General features: G+C 45.5%; 1 protein-coding gene across 1 annotated transcript; it reads left to right on the top strand.

Annotated features, from left to right (window-relative positions):
- The first annotated feature begins 195 nt into the window (after positions 1-195).
- IMMT (inner membrane mitochondrial protein) lies at positions 196-22,597 on the top strand. The gene is given in 14 exon segments (XM_067298362.1): positions 196-292; positions 5,995-6,071; positions 6,494-6,683; positions 8,687-8,807; positions 9,490-9,618; positions 10,683-10,784; positions 13,080-13,216; positions 14,197-14,300; positions 14,692-14,827; positions 15,259-15,388; positions 19,433-19,656; positions 20,865-20,996; positions 21,387-21,516; positions 21,883-22,597. Coding segments are annotated over 14 exon segments (2,265 nt in total). The 5' UTR covers positions 196-247; the 3' UTR covers positions 22,491-22,597.
- The last annotated feature ends 131 nt before the right edge of the window (positions 22,598-22,728 follow it).

The raw sequence follows: 22,728 nt of genomic DNA, 5'->3' as shown, positions 1-22,728 counted from the left end.
CGCCTGCTGCCGCGCGACCGCTCATTTGCATACTGCCCCTTCCTGGCGCTCTGGTTGGACGCGCGGCTCGGCCGCGCCCTCTCCGCCGGGAGGGCCACGCCCCTCACGGCGCGGAAGCCCGGGCGGTTGCCGCGCATGCGCCCCGGGCCCTACGCGCGAGCGGGGGGCGGAGGCTGAGCGGTGCTGGGAGTTACCGCGCACGGCGCCTTCCCGCAACCTCCCCCCGGCCGCGACAGGCGCCGAGGCGATGCTGCGTGCGTGTCACCGAGCCGGGGCCGCAGTGGCCGCGCAGGTGAGCGAGGCGGAGGGGGCCGCGCAGCCCCGGGAGAGCCTTGTGAGTCATCCTCGCCGTCGCCTGCCCTCCGCCCGCCCGCGGCCGGCGAGGCCCCGCTGCCCGCCTCGTGGCGCCGCGGGAAGCGGGCTGGGCCGCCCCGCGGTGATTGACTCGAGGCTGTAGGGGGGAGAGGAGACGGCGGGGGGGGGCATGAGGCGCGGCGCGTCCTCTAATCGCGGCTCAGTCTTCTCTGAATGACTCTGAACGGGCCGGGCGCGATTGGCTGCTCCGCCGCTGAGCGACGGCTGCGAGCGCCAATGAGGCGCCTCGGCGGGTGGGCGCTGTTCGTTGGTTGGTCGAATGTACTGCAAGCCCCGGCGTGCAGCGCGCCGGCCCTGGCTGTGGGAAGAGCTGCCCGCAGGGCATGCTGGTCCTTGTAGTCTACTACGTGTCTCGTAGCGGGCGGCGGCCCCCTTGCAGGCGTCCGCGGGCCGGGGCTGTAGCGGGGCACGCCGGGATTTCCCGCTGGGCGCTGCGGCCGGGGGGGCCCCACTGGGCCTGCGCTGCGCGGTGCACGCTGGGCGCTGTAGTCCCCTCGCCGCCCCCTCTGCCGGCGGCGGGGCCTCGCGGGGGGTCCCGGGCCTGGGCCCGGCCTGTAGGCGGCAGCCACGGCCCCGGGGCGGCGGCGGGGCCCGGCCGTGAGGTGCGGGCGGCCGGCAGCGCCGCCGCGGGGCGGCCGGGCCCCCGCGGCGACGAGGAAGGACGTGACCTTGCCTTCGGCTCCTGCTTGACAGCGCTGGGGCGTCCTGCGCGGCCGGTCCGCGAGGCCCGCTGAAATCGGGGCCTGGGCAGAGCTGGGCTGGGAGGAGACAGAGAACGGGCTTTCGTGGGTGCCCCTCGTCCGTGGCTCCGGGCAAATGCTCATTCCTAAAAGTAAAAAAGTCTGGAATGGTTTTACGGCTCTGGGAGATGCGGTGCTGCGCTGCAGCGTGCCTTCGGTGTGCAGAAGTGAAGTGGAAAAACTAACGTGGGCGCCCGGGTGTCTGTGGAGCTTTTCCTCCGTGCCCTGGCTGTTTGCTGACTTCAGAAATAACTCACTCTTCTTCCTTTCTGCATCCCCGCTCCTCTTTTCATGAGGCTGAGAACAACGGAGACCTAGTTTTGCCAGAGAAAGCATGTATGAAAAAAAAAACAGTTTTTATATTTTTATTTTTAGGACTCACTTGATTATTCATATTTTAGGGAAGTTTTAAGGCATACAGTGATATGTGTGTTGTACTATACATGTACAGCTGAAGACAGCTGTTGTACATGTACATGAAGACAACTGCCAGTCACGTGAAGTTTTTGTAAATAAAAACTGCTCTTCTGTCACACAGAAAGAAACACGAAACTGGAAATAAGAAACAAGTGTTAATTCCAGTGTTTATTTTGCAAGAGATACAGAATTGTAATCAAGGCCTATAATCAAGAAGTCCTAACCTGGTTTACGATATTATTAGCTGATTTTCACACATACTGAAAATATATCTCCCTTCATGGGACTGATACCTTCTGGCTGCTCAGATGTTATTGGGAAGATGCTGAAGCCATCAGGCCTGGAAGGGGCGCCGGCATGGTGATGCGAGGTTGTGGGATCTGGCTGTCCTGCAGGCTCCTTTGCTGCTAAGGGCGGGCGCCCCGATCCCTCGACCCGCCTGATGGCAGTTTGACGCCCGTGGTATCATCGGAGCAGCAGCATCGGTTTGTTGTCCTGCTCCGGCTGCGGTGGTGGCACGCGGAGCTGCCCAGCAGGTATCCCCAGGCACACCTCGCCTGTCTCCCCCTGTAACCACATCTGCAATCCGGCCTTTTCTTGCAGCCCTCTCTAACGTTTGTCAGCTTCTCGATCTGTAATCTGCAGCGTCTCTTGCCATGTGGAGTAGTCTCTCGGGTCCCTTTCGGTTCGCTGAGCCTCGGGCCGGAGCCCAGTCCATGCCTGCAGCCCCCACAGTGGTGTCACTCAGGAGTCACCAGTACCTTGCTGCTCGGCTAGGAAACTCGATCATTACATGCTGATATAGCCCCAAAAGAGATGTGTGGGACTTTTTAGTATTAGGTATCGATTAATGGCAAGTTGTTACCATTTTTTAAAGAATGGAAATAACCTTTTTTTTAATTATATGGAATATGGAAACTGACCCTGGGACAGTCTGCTTCTGTGTTGTGATATTAAGATAATCCTTTGCAGGTCAAAAATCCAGTCATGCGCAGAGGTGAAATTGGTCGGGACTGTGGGGTAGCAGGTCCCTGAGGATGTGTGATTTCCTGAGCAGAGGGAGCCGGGAAGCAGAGCGCAGCTGTATGGACAGGTCCTAAAGCAGCTGCTCTGCACCAAAGTTAGAGCAGAGCAGCATAAGGGTCTAGGTATAGCAAATCTTCATGGTAGAGTGTTAATGGTGGAGACTGGTAGAAGTTTTAGCCTTCCCTCTTATTGGTGAGCTCTGCAAATGGGAGAATCAGCAATTTTGTTAATAAGTAAGTCAAACTTGTGACTTTGAGAGAGTCACAGAATCAGAGAGAGGCTGAGGTGGGACAGGACTGTGGGAGATCACCTGGCCCAATGCCCTGCTCCAGAACGGTCAACTAGAGCAGCTTGCTCAGGACTGTGTCCAGTCGGGTGTAGAACATCTCCAAGGAGGTTGGTCTTCATCATGGCAATCTCATAAAAGCTCCCAAGTACATGTGCAGTGCTGCAGAGAAACTCTTCCTGCGTCGGTTGGAGTATTTATAGTTTTCTTTGAGAATAAATGCAAGCTTCTTTTAGAAGGTGTGATACTGGTGGCAGAAGTCTTGAATGACGGCAAAAAGACTTTCAGTTCTGCGGTCAGATACCCTTGTTACACATAACCTCTATCAATGCAAAGGTAGTTTCCTCTAAAGTTTCTGTTTTCCTGCAGTGTTGTAGGAAACTACCTGTCTTACAGGCTTCAGTCTGTGTAAAGAGGCTTGAGCCTTGTGATTAGAAGAGAGAGGTTTATCCAGGGCTGAATGAGTGCAGAGGATGGCGTGTCCTCTGTCCTGTGTCTGATTGCTTGAAGTTGTGCGTGAAGGATGAACCTGCAAGGCAGGTGTTCGCTTTGTTTTTTAAATGCTTGGCTGCGCCGTGCTGTGCTGCACCCGTCCTGAGGGCTTTGCCGGCGTGAGCTTGTATGGATAATCTCAAATGTCAGGTTCACTGGAGTTCTTCATATGAACTGGGCGGCAAGCGTGATGTGCCTGGCAAAATGATTCTTGTAGTGATATAATAGTGGATAGCGAATGTAAAATGATAAGTGTTTAAGACGTTGGATGGAACAAATAGCACGTAGAAGCATTGGAGTAGGAGGTGGAACTGGCAACAACCGCTCTGCGGTGTCCTTGTGGCGAGGGAGCTGCGCTGGCAGCTCGATTCCTTATCGAGAGGAGTTGCTGTTCCGCAGAGCAGCGAGCGGTTTGCTGCTGCCTCCTTACAAGAAGCAGCACCGTGCAGGTGATACAATTCTTTCAAATCCTTGGGGACACTGGCAGTTTTTTAGACTTCTAATATTTATTTGTACTAAATTCCTGGTAATTATGCAAAAGGAAGATTAGAAACTTCTTGTAATTTTCCAAATCAAGATTATGCAGTGAGTATAAGTAAGATGATGAAAATGGCCAAGAGAGAGCAATGTTACTTTAGAAATTTGCCCATGACCTTTAGAGATAATAGCGTATTTGGTCATGAAGGAAAAAATTAGACTCGGGCTTCTGTTTATAAAACATCGGCACTTAAAGATTTTAGTTTGCCGTTGCCTGGCTAGCAATGGGATTTTTTACATGTTGCAGGCACCTTCCAAAAAATTGTTGGGCCTTACTTAGGTTTGAGATACTTGGTAGGAGTGCGAGGGTCTGACAACGTGGACCAAATGCCTGCATTTCTCTTGCTCTCACCTTGAGTAACTATGAATAAATTAGACTATTTATTTTTATTTAGAAGAAAAGCAACCAACCCGAACTAGCAAGCCCTTGTGGTGGACAAAGCCCATGTGCTGGACAGAGCAAAGGAAGCTTTCTCCTGCGTCCTGCTCGATTCCCGAATGCAGCCTGTGCGAACAGATGTGTTTGCTGAAGGTGGGAAGACAAAATGGGCAGGGTGTTATTTGCCATCGCTAGGTCTGAGCTGTAATCGTGTAGGTGTAGCCGGTGTGAAAAATAACGAACCGGACCACATGCTGATATTACAGTTAACGCTCTCCAGAAAGCCTGGGGAGGGGAGTTCTGAGCAAAGGCTTATTTCCAGATGAGCGTTGGTCAAAATAAAGTTTGGGAAGGGACTGAAAACTCGATCTTTTTTTCCCTCATTTTATTAGGTTGAGCTGTATGGATAATACTAAAATATTTTGCTTGTTCTGTACTTACTGGTGTAACAAGGACCTACTGAGAGTCAGAAACACGTGCAACAGTTGACTGCAAAATCATTTAAGAGGCTTTTATTAGTAAAATTCAATTTAATCAGACCAGTAAAACCTCAACGTATGCTTCTGGGAGAATCAAGTCTAATAAACTTAGTCTGTAGCGTTTTTGATTATAATTTTGTGTTTCTGTACTGCCCATTGTAAACCGGAAAATGGAAACGTTGAGCGCAGTGAAGGCCTGTGAAGTTCGCCGGCATGAGAAGCGCGTGCTTCCCCTCGTGACGCACACGCTCCTGTTACCAATTACACGGTTTTGGCCGATGTTCTGGAAAGAATAAGAATTCAGCGTTGCTGCCTTTCCTCCCTGTGTCATCGGATGATGATAGGAGCTAAACCGCAAGATTTGTGCGTTCTGTTTATTTCCATACATAAAAAGAAATAGAGAAACGTCTCTTACTTGATTATGTTTTAGTGAAGCTGTCTTGTTTTTTAAGAAAAATTGCCTGGTTGCCCAGAAGACCTCAACTATGGGGAAAGCTCCTTTTGCGACTTGCACGCTGATGTCCCGTGAGACCTGTATTCCTCTTCCAGCAGTTCATGTTTAAAAAAAACACAGGGAAACAGATTTTTCCTTACTGTTTGGGTTAGTGTAGTTTAACCAGTCTTTCTGGTCGACCTTCGTTTTCAGCTAAGATATAAAGAAGATAAAAATCTTGAGTGATGTGCTCTTTATTAACTAGAGTCTGCTGAAATACCACTCTTTAATACAGCAATTTCATTTGTATTATAATCTGATTTCTATCTTGAAAGCAGATGTGTTATTAGTTCTTTCAAAGAGCGAGTCCTGGGTTGGAAGGCGGGCGTCCCACGCTCAAGAAGTGCTTTTATGTCTTCAAAATGAAAATAGTTTAAAATATTTAAACAAGTGTTGTCATCTTCTGTGTTGGTCACAGCTGGGCTGCCCTAGTTGATGAATCTTGATTAATGCAGTGGTACTACCCAGGCTGGAGGTATGAAGCGTAAATAGGCAAAATAAATGCAGAAATAAGCTGGGGTGGTTTTTTGTTTGTTGTTCGAAATGACCAACTGCATCTTAAAATGCCTTCAGCCTGCGAGCTGCATTTGTGGGGACTCCCAGTCTCAGCAAAACACAGTCTAACGTCGCTGCTCTGGTACCAGCTGCCACTTTCCTCAGAATATGTGCGAGATGTGATGATAAAACAAACGAATCTGTTACTTTTGTTGGGGTGAGGAGACATTTAGATGTGTTCACTGCTTGACTCTTGCCTTCTTCGTCCCTTGCAGAATTGCCGGTGTGGGAGAGCTTCACTCCGTCCGTTATGGCAGTGCCGTGGATACGCTGCCGCGCCGGGAGAATCCGGGTACGTGGCAGGTGTTGGAGGGTGGAGATGACTCCTGCGTCACATTCACCAAGACTGAATTTGCTTCTGAGCTTCACGTGACGGCACGTTAATGGTGGTGGTGGGGTTGTTTAGTAACTTTATTCTCATGGCTTTTGTATGTCTGTTGTTTGATTCAATCGGATTTAAGTGAAGCTAATCAAGGTGATGGTTATTTAGAAGGGAGACCCTCAGAGCGAGGTCGTGGGTTGGCGTCTTGCCTCGTGCGGTGCTGGGGATGCTCTGGGGCTCAGAGCGATTGAAAGTGGATTCTGGGTTTATTCGTTGGCGAACTTTTGGAACAAAGTGTAAGCTTAAAGGTTTAAAATCTGTTTGATGATTGCTTGTCATGTTACTGATATGATTTACATAAACAGCTTTTGCTCCTTTTTTTTTTCCCCTAGTGTTTCTGTAGGTAAAGTTATTGGTGCAGGTGTCTTGTTTGTGGGTGGAGGAGTAGGTGGAACTATCTTATACGCCAGCTATGATGCTCGTTTCCGGGAAAATGTGGAGAAGGCTGTTCCCTACTCTGATAAGCTCTTTGAGATGGCACTCGGTCCCGCGCCCTATAGCGTTATGATGCCAAAGAAACCAGTAAGTGTTTTGCCTTCACCTCCACTCCTTTTCTTTTCTTCTTACAGAGAAAACAGCTGCTCTTAGTTTTCAAATTCTGATCAAGTTTGGCATGTACTAGGTTTAGAATTATTAACTGAGCATTTTCATGAATTAGAGTTGTAGATTTTTGCCCTTCTTCAAAAAGATACTGAGCTACATAGTAGATTCTTTCCTATTTCGCACTTTTGTTTCTTGTTGCATGAATTACCCATTTAACAGAGTTTTCTTAGTGCTGCCTAACGTAGGGTTGCTTGTACGTTTCCTGTTATCATCTTAGTATGGTTGTGGTCCCTGGGTTGTAAAACTGTCGTTTTTACTTATCTAAGAGTAAAATAATCCAGCAAGATTGTAATTTAAAACTGTTATGCTTATACTCATAAATAGTCTGGGCAAAAAGGGGTAGTCAAACACCGGAATTTAGCCATTTCGCTACAGCTAGAGATTTAGTGTACTTAGTGATGGAGCGAGATTAAGAACCATTCATTCTAAGCTGATTTTGTTTTAAAGAGTACTGAGAACCTTGTGAATTGGTAACACTGTGAACAGTTCAGAGTGATACCTGAGCATCATACCATGAGATCTTAGTGATGTGACCCCGCAGAAAGGAGAGGTCTCCTTCTCTGAACCTGATCCTGCTTTCAGCCCAACACTAGAAATTGCATCTAGAAACTTCATCTAAAAGAAATGGTAAAACTTCCTGGTAAAACAAGCAAGCTGAAAAGCTGCTCTGCCCCTGCCTGTTCTGAGCTTTCAGAAGCCGTTTGACCCCCAAGACCACCAAAATATTTTTAATTTGAGTTTAAGCAAGCTGTCTCGAATGGGATGGGAGAGTGTGGCGTATCGATTAACCCAACCTGTGTCGCGTCTGGATTTCGCTCCAGTTCCCTTGCGATCGTCCAAGTTCTTCGTGCCTCCCAGGCAGCGAGTAAACCCAGGAACTTTTGTGACAAACACAGCGGTCAGACAACAAAACTGTCGTCTGCCCGGTTATGGCTCCAACTTAAATGCTTTTGTTATTGCCTTGTGGCTTTGTATGCTGGATAGGAAGAGCTTAATAGCCTCCTACCGTGCGGTACTCGACCCTCGAGAAAGCGTTCATCTGCCTGCGTGCTGGCGGCTGAGCCCTTCCAAAGGGGCAGCGGTGAGGCCAGGCAAACCTGATTCTTCCGTGTCTGTTGAACCCATTCCGTGCCTCTAGGATCGTCGGTTCAGTGCTATCCAGATAAAATATTTGTGTACAATTTTTTTTTTTTTAGAACACATCTTTAATTATGCAGTCATTTATCTTTAAAACAATTCTGTTTTTTTTTCCCCACTACAATTTGGAAAAGCGTTATCTAGGAGCTCGGCGGGGTGGGGACGGGAGGTGACTCCCATAGCTGTCAATGGATAAAAAATTACAATTGAGGGAACAAGCTATTGGCGCAGTTAGCTGAAAAACTGAAGTTGGGTTGGGAAGAACGATGGCCCAACTTGTTTTGAGGATAACAGCTGAAGGGGAGGAAAAGTGTAGACTGAATTAATTTAAGGTATTCTTAAATGGACTAAATAATGTCCAAGAGGGTAGTTAAAATATACTTTCTGGAGCTGTTTCAGACCTTCATGTGCAGATGATCTTTATAGTTAGTCTCTGCGTTATCTGTATTTTCTGTAGTGTTTCAAAACACTGAGAAGTATTTGTAATGTTTGGGGCATGAAATTACTTGCTTTCTATGCGTACCTTAATGAACTTTTATTTGTACTGAACACTGCCACTGCTGTACGCTCAGTTCAGGAGAGGTGAAAATTACACAGATTCTCTCTGAAATCAAAAATCAGGGCAAGAAATTATATGGCCTTGTTACTGTTCTCACATGTACCTTGAAGTTTAGATTTACGGTAGAGTCATCTGGATGAACAAATGTTCTTCTCCGTTGTAGTGGACTCAGTGAGACACAGGCTGTTTAGAAAGCTGATAACATTTCTTATTTTTGATCTTCAAGATACAGCAAGGCCCACTGAAGATCTCATCTGTAGCAGAAGTAATGAAAGACTCTAAACAGCCCATTACCAGATCCCAAAAGAGCAAAACGGAAGCTGCTGCTGCTTCAGAAGAAAAGGAAGGTAACTTTACAGAACGTCGCGCAGAGGGAAACAAAATAGCTAACGTTATCCTATATCATACCTTTATCGTAGATTAAAGTAGTCTTTTGGAGTGGTTGAAAATGAATATAATTTCTTAGAAATAACGTTATTTTCTATTCTAGTCATAAGAAAACTTGCCTAAAGTGGCTTTAGCTTTATTTTTGGGTTAGTTTTTAGGAAGTTTATTTACCTTCTAGAACGCTTTGGAATCAAATATAAGCAAGAGCTGTCCTTCATGGTTTACATACAAGACTTGGCAGGACGAGCACTTTGCCTGCTGGGCTCTGAGGGGATTTGTCTCCTCTTTTTAAACAAGTGCAAGAAGCTTAATTTGGGATAATTACAAACTACTTTTTAGCCAGATCAGATGGAATTGGTTTAGAGAGGAGCAGCTGTCATCCTTTTCCCTTCATTTGTCATGTCCAGTGAAGTTTTGTGTGCGGAAGTACTACCTGGTTGCTGTCTATGATCTTCACTTTATTCCATATAAGATGTTTATTCCACAGGGGGGAGTGCAGTTCTCTTTTCCCAGAAATAATGATATGAGTATCCAAATAGTATGTTTCTATAGAGGAAAAAAATTTAGAAGCCTGTACCTCCCTGTATTTGCCTTACAGCATGTATATACTAACTGGTTTTGTTCTCTAACTGTACTTGACAGCAGGCACAACTGCAGCTCAGGTCATCTCTGCCGCAGGTGAAGCCATGTCAGTGCCCGCCCCTGGGATGCAGATTGACGAAGGTAAAAAACGATCATATGCACGAACACCATGAAGCAAACCAAAAACTTGTTACCTTGAGTGCCTAAATTCTTGTGTTGATATTTGTCAGGTTTTAAAGATGCGACCCTCTGTGGCTCTTGCAGAAGGAAGAACTTGCATGGTCTGTTAGTAAGACTCTTAGCATACTAAGGAGCTGAGATCGATACCTAGGAGAGGTGGACAGGTGTAGCCGTGAACTCGAGAAGAAATCCTGCCTTTTTTCTTGTGCTGAACGGGAAATTGTACAGTCTGCTCTGCCTCTGCTCTTTGTGGCTTTTCTGATTCGGAAAAGCAGGTCTGTGCAGAGCTAAGTGAAGGAACTGAACTTACTGTTTAACACTGTATAAGAAACACTCATTTCTCTATGATAGTGTCTTTCAGATAAGATTATATTCATTTCTTTACATATTATCAGGTTTCAGAAAAGGTGTGCCAACAGTGAGTAAATACATTCTTGGCATCAGCATTCAAAGGTTTCCTGGTGTTTTTTGTTGCAGCATGAGTCTGGGAGCTGAGACGTCTGGGTTGTCTCCTCAGTTTGTCTGCACACTTACTGCTGATCTTCAGGGAATCACCTAGCTCAGTGTTCTCGCTCTGTTTTGGGGAGCAAAACTGTTCTCGGTAGCCTTAGGCTGGGGAAGAGAACAGAATCTTGATTTGCTGTAGCCTTTTCCCTAATCTTTCTTTACTTGGGCTGAACTCTCCAAGCATGCCAAAGAAGCACTGAAAAAAATGTGAGCAGATATTCACTTAAAGCCTGAACTTGGACCCATAAGTTTTTTTCACTTCTTGCTTTACCTTTCACTTTTCAATTTTGTATGTTTTTGTAACTAGAGAGCATAGAATTTACAGGTGCAAATGAGGTATCCACGCAACTGTCTTTAATTTTGAAAAGCTTTGAGACTAGCCTTTGAAATTATGGGCATAAAAAAGCTTGAGGTAGTTCAGGATGGCTTTATGTGGGAGTTAGGTTTATGAAGCAATACTAACTACGAAAATTGATTTTGACTAGAAAGTTACTTCCCTACAAATAACCCATGTACTAATTCAGACTATCCACTAAAATGGTTTAACTCGTATTATTTCTGAACAGGTAAAGAACGTGAAGACTCCCACGCTGTGAAAGAACGATCACCAGAGGAAGTTGCAGCCCGGCTTGCCCAGCAAGACAAAGAGGAACAAGAGAAGATATCAGGTAAGTCTGTACCATTAAATGACTGTTGCCTTAGTTTTTCTGTGTGTGTTGTATGCATCAACAACAGAAAAATTGCTAGACTGTATTGGCTTTAGAGTCTAAATTGCTTATGCACCTCGGTTTTACCTGTCTTGTTCTGGCAGAATGAGTTGTGCTCAAGCTTCTTAGTGGCCCTCCAGTGCTCTCTCCCTGGTTTGTTGGTATCTTTCTTATAGTGGGGTCTAAAAACGAGGCACGATATTCCAGATGTGGTCTCAGGAGTGTCAGTTAGAGGGGAATGATTCCTTCCCTTGACCTGTTGGATACGCTGCTGTTGGTGCAGCCCAGTTCACAGTTAGGCTTCGTTGCTGTTGACTCATGTTCAGTTTGCCCATCCCCTGGGATGCCGGGTCCTGCTTCCCAGAGCTGCTACCTCCACTTGTTCGGTGGTGATTCAGCAGCACTGTGTCAAGACACTGAAGAGTTGCTTACAGGTTCTGCATTGGACACTGTGACTAGTCCTTGCTTGGGTTTTAAGTTGAACAGACCTATTAATCCAAGCGCTCTTGGAGCAGCCATGCTACTGAGAGGTTGCCTAGCTTTCCCCATGTCCTGCAGCTTACGTCCTTCTTGCGCATCTTGCTCAAAACAATGAATTTCATTTTGTTTTGTTTTTCTCCTACTTGACTTATTAGTTTTTAAATACTTCTGGGCTGTTGTTTGGTTTTGGTTTTGCTGCAGCAGGATTCTTTAAATCAGGAGTTTTGGGTCGTTTCCCCATTGGCTTCAGGGGCAGCCAGAGAAATAGGGAAGTGTTTTTGGTAGGTAGTGTTTTGCTGTCTAGTGTGTCTGGGGAAACCTGTGGCCAGCTACCTTGAGACTTCTCTGCTGAAAGCAAACCCAGCCCAGGCTGCAGGTCGTCTGCCAGTGCCGGGGTACTTGCATGCTCTCCTTAGCCAGCCCTGACGGGTTGAGAGGGAGACCGGCCTCTCGGAGAAGCAAAGGGATGTTGAAGAACTGGTTCGGACTTGGGGGGATGCAAGTGCGGCTGCCTGCGATGGCTCCGCAGACCTGCAGCGATGGAGGGAGCCTCTGGTGGGGAGGTAAGGTAGAGGCATTAGCTGCATGGATGCTGATCAGCTATTTCAGAAAAAAATTGTAACCTTCCTTACTGTATTTAAAGTAAGTGAAAGTTTATAGCTGACCACGTAGTTAGAACAAGCTCGAAAGGGAGTTTAACCATACTGGGGTACTGGATGTGCTTTAGCCTGCCTTGAGAGCTATAACCTTTTTATTTTATTGTTCCCATCGTGTTTGGAAAGAACTGACCTTGGAAGAGATGCCGGTAGCGAGCTGGGTCCCATCCGACCTGCCCACACCCTGGGCACGTGAACTTGGTCTTGGCAAACGTGCCGGCCACGCTCAGGCTTCCCTGGGTGCTTTGGACCTCGGCCGCGGCCCGCGCCTGGGCGCGCTGTTGCACGCGAGCGATGGGAACGGTGTACGAGCCTGGACCTCGCAGGCTCAGAGCCACGTCGAGCTCCCTGCAGACGTTGCCGTTGTGGTCTGCTGCTGCTTGTTACTGTGCAGGAATGTGTCTGGCTTAGAGGAGCCCCAGCAACACTAATAGAAACAAGAGTTGTGGCATTAGCTCCCTGCTTCTTACTAGGACTGTGTTGCAAGTGAAGAAGTTAAGGTGTTAAGGGAAAAAAAACAAAGGAATATTTACTGGGAAGGTGGATTTACTTGCCCCACTATTTGGATCTGGCTCCGGTAGTTGATAATTCTGTTAACTGTTCTGCTTTGGATCCTTCTTGAATAATTAGTAGGTCATGTGTGCTTGCATACCAACGGGAACAGATAATTGCTTCCACTGCTTTCTCGGCTGGGAAGAAAAACTCTGTACTTCCTTGTGGAAGATAGGAATATACACTTACTTTCTCTTGGTAACCATTTTAACAAGTGAAGATGGAAAATACCTATTGTATTAAACGCACCTCCTTGCAAAAGTGTGATAAAGGTCTTCCACTGAATGGCTTTATTAACTGAATATTTATTTAATAATTTATTTACAGAGTGAACTGCTCTAAGTGCAGGCTTATGGCTTATTACTCATTTCCTAAAAAAAGGAGCGTATTCTGGTGACCTTTCCTCTTCTGTAGGCTGCAGCATAGCTCCCAAACTGACCAAGTCTTTTGTGTCACAGAAAGTAATGTAAGGAGACAGCTGAGGAAATGCGGAGGATGTAACGTGTCATTTCACTAATTGTAAGACTCTTTTCTTTTCCTTATAGTTTAATTCAGTGTATTTTTCCAGCCCTTGCAGCAACTTTAGAAGGAGCCCTAAGCAGTACAGCTCGTATAACCCTCCAGGCCATTACCGCGCAGGAATCCGCTGTGCAAGCTGTGAATGCCCACGCACAAATATTGAAGGAGGCAATGGACAATTCTGAGGTAAACGGGACAAATGGGAACAATTTTTTTGCACTGTGTTCAGCAAACCTTTCCATCTTCCAATGAAAGATAAAGTTGGAAGCTTTTCTTGCAGTGTCTCTTTGTCGCAGTTTTAATTAATTAATCTTTCCACTCATGCAGTTTAATAGTAAAGTGTTCATGCTTATGACTTGTTTTTCCCCAGCTCCTTTACTCCCATTTTGCAAGTAGAGAAATTCAAGTTACACACTGATAGTCTTGACAGTTCATGCTTCATTGTATTTTAATTTCCAACCCCGTTTTTATCTGATTATAGTTAGGGTGCCGTACTGTCTACCCTGATAGCTCCGTTAAACCATTCCCTTTGCCAAAGTCTTCCTGGGGGATTGTTCTTTCCTTAGTCTGGAATACGTTTGCCCTGTCTGGAGGTGACTGGGGGTGTATGAACTATCCCGGCTTGTGGCTCTGGTGCCCCGACATCTGGGTTTGTGCAGAACCGCTGCTTCTTGTTCTGGAGCAGATCATATCATCTAGTGGTTAATCAGGTGAACAGGGGCATACGCACAAACTGTACAAGCACTCAAAAGCTAACCTGGTAGTTAGTAAAACTAACTGGTTAGAAAAAAAAAAAAGATCTTAATGAGAGTTTGTTTTTTAAGCTTAATACTTAAAATCCTGTAAAACTTTAAAGTTGTTTTTAAGTTTAGTACATGTAGAGGTTTCCCCCAAATGCCATAGCACTATGCAGAAGTGTGAGGATTGCTGTGTGTAAAAGTGGCTGTTGCTCAAGTGGAACAAAATGGAAGAATCAAACGGAATATAACATTGAGAGGAAAAACGTTCTTAAAGCTTGCAGCTGTGTTGGTGGTAAAATAAGTGAACGTTGCTCAGTTTTCAAATGAAATGAATTTAGGAACTTCTGAATCTCTGCAGGTTTTTTTTTTCCGATAACTTTTTTTTAGTGGTTGTGATTACCCTAATTAGAAATCTGGGCTTTTTAGAGTGCTGGGGAGAAAAAATCAACTCAGTGGCGCACGCTGGAGGAAGCACTGAAGGATCGGAGGAGAGCGGTGGATGAAGCTGCTGATGCCCTTCTGAAAGCCAAGTATGTTGCTCCTTTTTAAGGCTTATCAAGGGGTAAGGTAACATCACCCATGTGACGGCTGGCAGAAATTAGATGAGTTTCTAGAAAGTGTGTAGGGTCACCTGTGCACGTATCAAACTGATCTGCTCAGGCCAAATTGAAAAAGTAGTCACATGTCTTAATTTGTAGTTTGTACTTCTTTGGTGCCTGTGCTCCTGCTCCTCAGTGTACCAAAGAGTCTGAAACAATCTTATTCCTCCTTCTAAGAACTTCCTGATCGCAGCATCCTAATCATAGAGCTGGTAGGTGGGAAACATCAGTAGAGTCGTCCAGTGAATGCAGGAAGTCAACTTCTGTCTGGGGCTGTGTCGCAAGACATGTGCGAGTTGTAACGGGCAGCTTCTCTTTTCAGAGAAGAGTTAGAGAAGATGAAAGGTGTCATCGAGAATGCCAAGAAGTCTCAGATCGCAGGAGCCAAAGCTCACATACTTGCTGCAGAAGAAAATCTTCATCATATGATAGTCGACTTGGACAACGTAGTGAAAAAGGTGAGCGGTCGGCCTGTTAGCCCAGCGGTCAGCCCGTTAGCCCAATAGCCCACTATCAGTTTAGCCTAATAGTGGGAACATCACAGCGTACTGAGAGGAGGGCAGCTGTCACAGGGCCAACTTGCTGCACCTATCTGATAGCTGAAAGCTGGTCTGGAAGCAAAAATTGTTCTGTAGCAGAGGAAAAGAGCTAGGTATCTTTGAAGATATAGACTAAATTTATGATACTCTTTGGGTCCTGTCCGGGCTATAGATTGGTTATCTAGTTACAGTGCACATGACAGAGAGAATGGACTTGTGATAGTTCCAGCAAAGAATTATAATTATAATTATAAACACCCCTCACTCGAGTCCTGCTCTTGAATTATTTATGTTTCTGGCTTCAATATTTGCCTTGAAAAATAAATATAATCTTACTTTGTTTGTTGTAGGTTCAGGCAGCGCAGTCGGAGGCTAAGATAGTAGCTCAATATCATGAGCTTGTGGCTACAGCCAGAGAAGAATTTCAGCGAGAGCTTGATAGTATCACTCCAGATGTGCAGCCTGGCTGGAAGGGGCTAAGTAAGTCTCTGATCGCAGTGTTACTTTGGAAGTCTGTTACACACTAGTCATTTTGTTTGCCAGCATTTCTGCAATTGTGACCACTCAATCAAATGTCCAGCTTCCTGTTTCCTATATCGTTGGGTTGGTTAGAAGTTAAAATTAATTCACAATTAAAACAAGTAGTCTAAAGCAGGTGTTACAAAATGACTTAATTTTTATAAACTACCTGCACTGTATTTCACAAAATGTAGCTCTTGTATGATAAAGCTCATGTAGCTTTTTAAACATCTCTTCCCTCCCCTGGTATTCCAGGAATAGAGACCCTGGGAAGCCCGTGTCTTCCGCAGAGGAGAGCGAGGCAGGCTGAATTTCAGCCGGGGGCGTTCTCAGGAAAGCGCAGTTACTCACGGAGTTGGCATCTGTCTTGTTGCCGTTAACATGAATGCACGATGGTAGCAGAACAGCTACAGAACAGCTATAACCGAGTCCCTGCTTCCACAATAAATGAATTTGGATTTATGGCTTCTAATATTGTAATGTATTGTAGTGCAGGACGCAAAGTGCTGATTTGGTATAAATTCTGGTTCAGAGTTAGGGTTTTTGGTTTTTTTTTTTTGTTTTGGTAATTAATGTATCATGTTTTAGCAGTTTTTGTTACTGTGGAAGGAAAAGCGATACCTAAACACACTATAAAGCCAGCATAAAATCTGTCATGTGCTCTGCCTGATTTGAGAAATTGTCTTGTGGTCACTCCAGATTTGGGTCAAATTTGCATTGCTCAGTGATCAGTAGTTCTGTGATTGTAGGTATAGCATGATTATGGAGTTTCTCTAGGTCATCACTGAAATGAGAGAGAAACTGGAACAGAGATAATTTATTGTTCTTTTTGGATATTGAGCAGCTACTGCAAAAGCTTATTAGTGACTATCAGATTAAATACATACCGAATGTTCTCTCACTATAAAATTTCAACTCTAGATGCATTTTTGTGATGAGAGAAGCTTATGCTTACAGTCACTTGCCTTGCTCAGGTGGTGTTACGTGCGTAAGTGCTGCTTCTCATGTACAGTTAGCACTGAGCTGTTACTGGGAACCAATAACTTTTTTCTTTAACTGTGTTGAAAAACAAGAAAGAAACAACCACCAGAAACTTGTCCCATCTGCTCAATTTCCTCCTTTTCCCTTCTGTACACTACCTTATTCCAGCATATGTTGTTTCTAAATTAAATTGGCACAGTAACTTATATCGAACTACAGCCCACGCTGCCCAAAAGCGGTGAATAGATGTCTCTTGTTTTTTCTGCTAATGCTACTACAATTCTTTGCCTGAAATCTGGACATCTTATGAGCTAGCGTTTGTTTGAGGCACTTGGGTTTTTCAGCTTGAGCTCTTCTCTGCTTTCTAATAATAGCAAAAAGTGAAATGAGAAATGCAAGTCAAAAGTTAGGCTAGAATCTCTCTCTCTTATTAGAGGAATAAAAACGTATTACCTTGAGCTGTCGGAAATATTCTTATACCACAGTGTTGCAGGAGGCAAGCAGGGAAGGAATCAGACTCATGATCGAGTTACGATGGCTTAAGGAGGCAGCTCATCCACAGTAATCACCTCTGCACACTCTTTGCCCGCAGGTAACGTGACTTAGCTTAACGACTCCCATTTTAAAGACAAGCAAAGCGGCAGTAGGTTGAGCGTGTGCACCTACCATTACTGCGGATGAGCTACTGCAAGAACTTGATTGTGGTACTTCCGTGGCACAATTACTGCCTGTTTTAACGTAAAAAAGTAACAGGCTTTAAAAAAAACCGCAATCCACATAATCCCAAGCAGTCGTGTTATGTAAAATGTACTAAATGATCTAAGATGGTTTTGTGTTTTTTTTTAGTCTCGGTGTTTAAAGGGAGTTATCATAACTTCATTTCTGAATTGCAGCAGATTTATTTTTAGATGTAACATCTGCTGTTTGTAAAAATGTGGTGTTAATATTGCATAATGCAGCTTTCCTGAAGTACAGAACGAAGTATTGCAACGTACTTTTTCTTAGTACTGTGTTATGCTTTAGAAGTGTGGACCTTAGTCCACAAATCACTTTTGTAGCTAAAAGAAGGTACCAGATCTCTGAAATGGTTGATTTTTTTTTTTGTAAAAATCTCAAACAAATATGGGAAAAAACATTTCTAAATTAATGAACTATTTGCAGAGCTTGCTGTGTTGCCTTAAATGTGCAGTCTTTTGAGGTATTAGTTTTGTAGAAAAATGGAATTATAACAACAGAATAATCAGAGGTTTGGTTTTTTTTTTCCTTTTCTTTACATAAGAACATGAAAACATTTTTAGACTTTTCTTTCCTGGGATCTGGTCTTGAAACAGACTGCTTTTTGGCAGCGTGGAGGAGAGGGAATCTCCTCGTAGCTCCCGTGCATCCAGTTCCAGACTGGTGCAGCCTGCTGAAGCGTAGGGGACCGACTGGTTAGGGTCGGTGAGTCCCGCTGCTGCGTGGAGATTTTGTTCCTTCGCTTATCTAGTTACACCACCCCCGACGGCTTCTGATTTAGAAGAACCTAGAAACGCCAGACTGAAAATTGCAGTATCATGTTGCACTTTTCTGCTTCAAACTTGTATCCCTTGCTTTGGCTAAGCTGTTGTGGTTTATCTGCACCACTCCTTTGCGAGGACCATTAAACTTAAACATCAGTCTGTGGGTTGCTACAGGTGATTTGAGTGGTTATGGGATGTTTTGGGCTACATCGTGCTTGTAACGTACAGAGACTTTTATATTCACCGTAATGTTCTTTCTAAGTTCCTAAAGACTTGGACTCAGGCTTAAGTCACTCTAAATAGGAAGCTATTAGTATACTGTTTTCCATTTTGCTTTTGCGTGACTGACTTGCTGCCGTGAATGTGCATTAACTCTTCCAACCTCTCCTCTTTCTGTTGCAGAGATAACTGATTTAGGTGAGTCGCTACATCTTTGTCCAGTCCTGTGAATGTCGTCTCTTTTCTTTGTCCTTTTTTATGTTTGTGTTGTACATCGCTTTAACCGACGCGCGATACGGACAGAGTGGGGATGGTGCATCCCTAAAGCCTTTCAGACCGAGCTGTGCTTTGGGATCCTCTCCGCTCGCTTTGCAGGTGTAGCTTAAACCACAAACTCTCTGTCTAGCGGCACTTCCTAGCTGAGTGTGATTGCTGGCTCGTAAAAGCCAAGTTTAGGTCCCACCCGCACCAGCCCTTTCTCCAGCGCTCTCCAGCAGAGCACCTAAAGGACTGCTGAACTTTGCTTGCGTTGGCCCCTGCAGGCGTATGTTTTTCCTGAGTAGTCCCAGGTTTTCCATATGAAGCAGGGCGATTTGGCAGTCGGGATGAAAGTCTGAGCTGCAGCATTTTACAGAGCACGTTCCACTCTCAGGTCACCAAACCTACAGATGTTGCAGGCAGAGCTTGTATCCTCCTCCTCCTCCTCTCCCAGAAAAAAAGGTAGCAAACTTTTTAGCAGATGCAAATCTAGTTGTGGCCACTGCAGCTGTCTGAGGAGCCACCTGAAAGGTACAAATTTGGATAAGAAATCTAATTGTAAACAGTTGGTCTGGAGAACTGTTCAACAGATAACATTATTTTGGCTTTTTTTCACCATCGCTTTGGTGTTCTCTGGATTAAATTTCTTTAAGCTGTTCCTCTCAGTACCCAGCTAGATACATCAGTCAGCACCTGAGTTTTACACATCCTGGTGGAAAATACATAGTAGTGTAAAGACCAAGAAATGGGCAGTGTTGTCCGGAGTCTCTTCTCACTGAGATGTAACGTGGATATGGGAGTATAGGTAACAGGTGTGGATCATGACAAAGAAATAATGCCTGCTAATGGCAGAAAGTGCTTGCTTATAGGGGTGGTTCAGAAAGGAAACTGGGGGGCATTAGTATGGCTCAAAGGGCTTCACGTGCTCCAAAACTCCTTTCATAAAACAAGCTGGCTGGTTAAAACGTGGAGCTGTGCAGCCCCGGGACGCTGGGGTGGAAGGGGGAAGCTCTGTGCAGACCTTCCTCACGCCCTGTGCTTGCTTTAGCCGGCCAGTTATCCACGGACGACCTGAACTCGCTCATTGCGCACGCCCATCGCCGCATCGACCAGTTAAACAAGGAGCTGGCGGAGCAGCGGGTGAGAGAGCAGCAGCACATCGAGTCGGCCCTGCAGAAGCAAAAACTCGAAGATAAGAAGGCGCTTGAGGCAGCGGTGGCCAAAGCACTGGAGCATCACAAAAGCGAGATTGAAATCGAACAGGAGAAGAAGGTAAAATGGAGTAACGCACCTGCCCGTGTATCGAAAAGGGTGGGCTGGAACTAGAAAAAGTGCACGGAAGAGCAGGTGGGATGTTGCGAGTTGTGGAAGACTTCGAACACGGGCCCCCTGCTAGGCTAAGCTTGGAAACAAGACCTTGAGCAGGAGGGAGAATTTTATCATTCTTAAGTAAGAATGTCTTTCCTGGCTGCTCTTGGAGACAGGATTACTGGGTCAAAACAAGCGTTGATCTGACCCAGTACGGCTGTCTGAGGGTCTGTAGTCCTTCCATCCTGCCTCCTTACAGGAGGTATCTGCATATTTTTCCACTGTGGGCTTTGCTTGGGGTTTGGGATTTGATTTCTTTCAAAAAGACTAGGAAAACTGCTTAGGAATTTAATGCTGCTTTGGACGTTGAGGGTGTACAACTCAAACACGTAGAAATCCAGGCCCTTGGAGTTTTTGCCCTTTGAGCTATCGTACTGTAAGCAGCCGCTTGTGCTAAATGCTACTGCTATTTTTACATATGTGCTTCTGAAAACGAGATCAAACATTGGCCATTAGTCGGAAAATTTGCATTGACTTGAGTGAAACTAAGGATTTCACCTACAACCTATTAGTTGCAAGTACTGCAGTGACTGGTGTTAATTTAGAGCTCATTTTTTCTAAATTATTTGAACTGTTGAAACTGCATTTAAGGGAAGGTGGGATATGATAAAATTCCTTTTTTAAAGAAAAAACACTGTTCAACTGTTCCTAAACAAAGCTGACCCATTCTTCCTTGTGCCAACCTGCACTGTCTGCAGCAGGTCTTTTCTAAAAGATCAGGGGAAGGGGGTATGACTGTGTCCGACTCGAACAGCATTACAGCACACAGGGAAGGTGCTGTGCTTTTTGTTTTGTTTGGAATCTCATTTGTAAACACCAAAGTGTTCCGTTTGTCAGGCCAGTGTACTTTTAATACAATACTTTGATAGCCCCGCTAAGGGTGTAGCGAGTATAACTACCTGTTACTGGCATTGTGGACTGTGAAGCTATTCTTTTAATTAAGAAAAGCCTCAGCTTTAAGATGGACCTCTGCAGCTTTTTAAGATGAAACATAGGCTCTGTTAATGGGATTTCTATGAAATGCACCCTAAGTAATCACTGATGGATAACATAATCTTAGCTGCTGGCAAGCAACTGAGAAACTGGTGTAATAACTGCTGCTTTGGGTGCAGATTGAAGAAGTCCGAGAGGTAATGGAGAGCGAAATGAGGACCCAGCTCCGGCGGCAGGCCGCTGCCCACACGGATCATCTGAGAGATGTTCTGAAGATCCAGGAACAGGAACTGAAAGTGGAATTTGAGCAGGTAGGAGAGGAAAGTGCCCAAATGGATTAGGTGGCAATTTTGTTAAATGCCTCCGCAGGACCCTTGCAAAACACGCACCTCACAGGACGAGAGTCCCAAACCACCTTCAAAACACTGAAGTGTAGGCAGGGAGTGAAGCCTGCTCATCCAGAAGAGATGAAGTGTAGTGCTTGAACATGTGGGTTTTATCCTGACTTCTCCTAAAAGCTTTTGCTTTAGGTGAGGACTTTTTGATAGCTATAAAAGCAGTAATTGTTCAACTCACCCTAATAGGGCTTCTTATGGGCGTATTGTATTGACTGCATGCATTGTCCCTGACAGAAACACCTAATTTATAAAGATACGTTAATATAGTTAAATAGATGTTACTCTTCTATCACTCTGTTTCAGAACTTATCAGAAAAACTCAGTGAACAAGAAATGCAATTCCGACGCCTTACTCAGGAACAACTTGACAACTTCACGTTGGATATAAACACTGCCTATGCCAGACTGAAAGGAATCGAGCAAGCAGTTGAGAGTGAGCACTGAAACTGCATCTCTTCACAGACTAGAGGCCTGTTACCAAAACTGGGTGCCTAAACACAGGTTTAGGCCTGTAGCCAGTGGGTCTGGCTTTGCCGCTGTGCTCAGCGCCTAACACATCCCAGCTGCGGAAGTTCAAAGCTGTCTAGCTCTTTCTCTTATACGCATGGAGTATCCAATGCAGCATCTGTGGTCAAAGCAAGTCTGATCCACAATTCAGAGTGCTGCTTTTGAAAATAAACTGGTTTTGGGGGGGGGGGGGGGGGACCTTTTGCTGCTTAAGTTCAAACACTTAAGTGTTTAGTACTTTGCCTATATGTATGCCCCCAACTAACAGTCCCCTTCTTGGCTTATTTTCCAGGCCACGCTGTTGCAGAAGAAGAAGCCAGAAAGGCCCACCAGCTGTGGCTCTCAGTCGAAGCACTAAAATACTGCATGAAAACAGCCTCTGGGGATAGTCCCACAGAACCACTGGAGAGCGCGGTGAAGGCCATCAAAGCCAGTTGCTCCGACAACGCGTTTACAGAAGCCTTAACAGCAGCTCTCCCTCAAGAGTCTCTGACGCGGGGAGTGTACAGCGAGGAGGCCCTCCGAGCACGTTTCTATGCAGTCCAAAAACTGGCAAAAAGAGTGGCTATGATCGACGAAACAAGAAACAGCTTGTATCAATACTTCCTGTCATACCTGCAGTCCCTTCTTGTGTTTCACCCTCAACAGCTGAAGCCGCCTGCTGAGCTCAGCCCTGATGACCTGGATACATTTAAGTTACTGTCTTATGCTTCCTATTGCATCGAACATGGAGATCTGGAGCTGGCAGCTAAATTTGTCAACCAGTTAAAAGGAGAGTCCAGGAGAGTGGCGCACGACTGGCTGACTGAGGCTCGAATGACCCTAGAAACAAAACAAATTGTGGATATCCTGACAGCATACGCCAGTGCCGTGGGGTTAGGAACAACTCAAGTGCAGTGAGCTAGGAGTAGAGCTTTGGAGGCAGTTCGCGATTGGTTGTGCTGGAAAGAAACCCAACAGTCTCTAAGGGTTGCAAACCAAGCAGTTGGCCTGGGCTGGAAGCGTCAAAGCACGGGTACTGTCCTGTTTCCTTGCACTGTGTTTAACTTCGCCACCCGCTGCACTCGTATTGGTTTTGAGTTATCATGACAACCAACTTCAGGAAGCTTCTCTACAATTTGTGTAACAATTTTGTTGC

This window comes from Apteryx mantelli, chromosome 5 (genome assembly GCF_036417845.1).
Source record: "Apteryx mantelli isolate bAptMan1 chromosome 5, bAptMan1.hap1, whole genome shotgun sequence".
Lineage (NCBI taxonomy): Eukaryota > Metazoa > Chordata > Aves > Apterygiformes > Apterygidae > Apteryx > Apteryx mantelli.
Note: the sequence above shows the minus strand (reverse complement) of the source record. Positions and strands in the feature narration are given on the sequence as shown.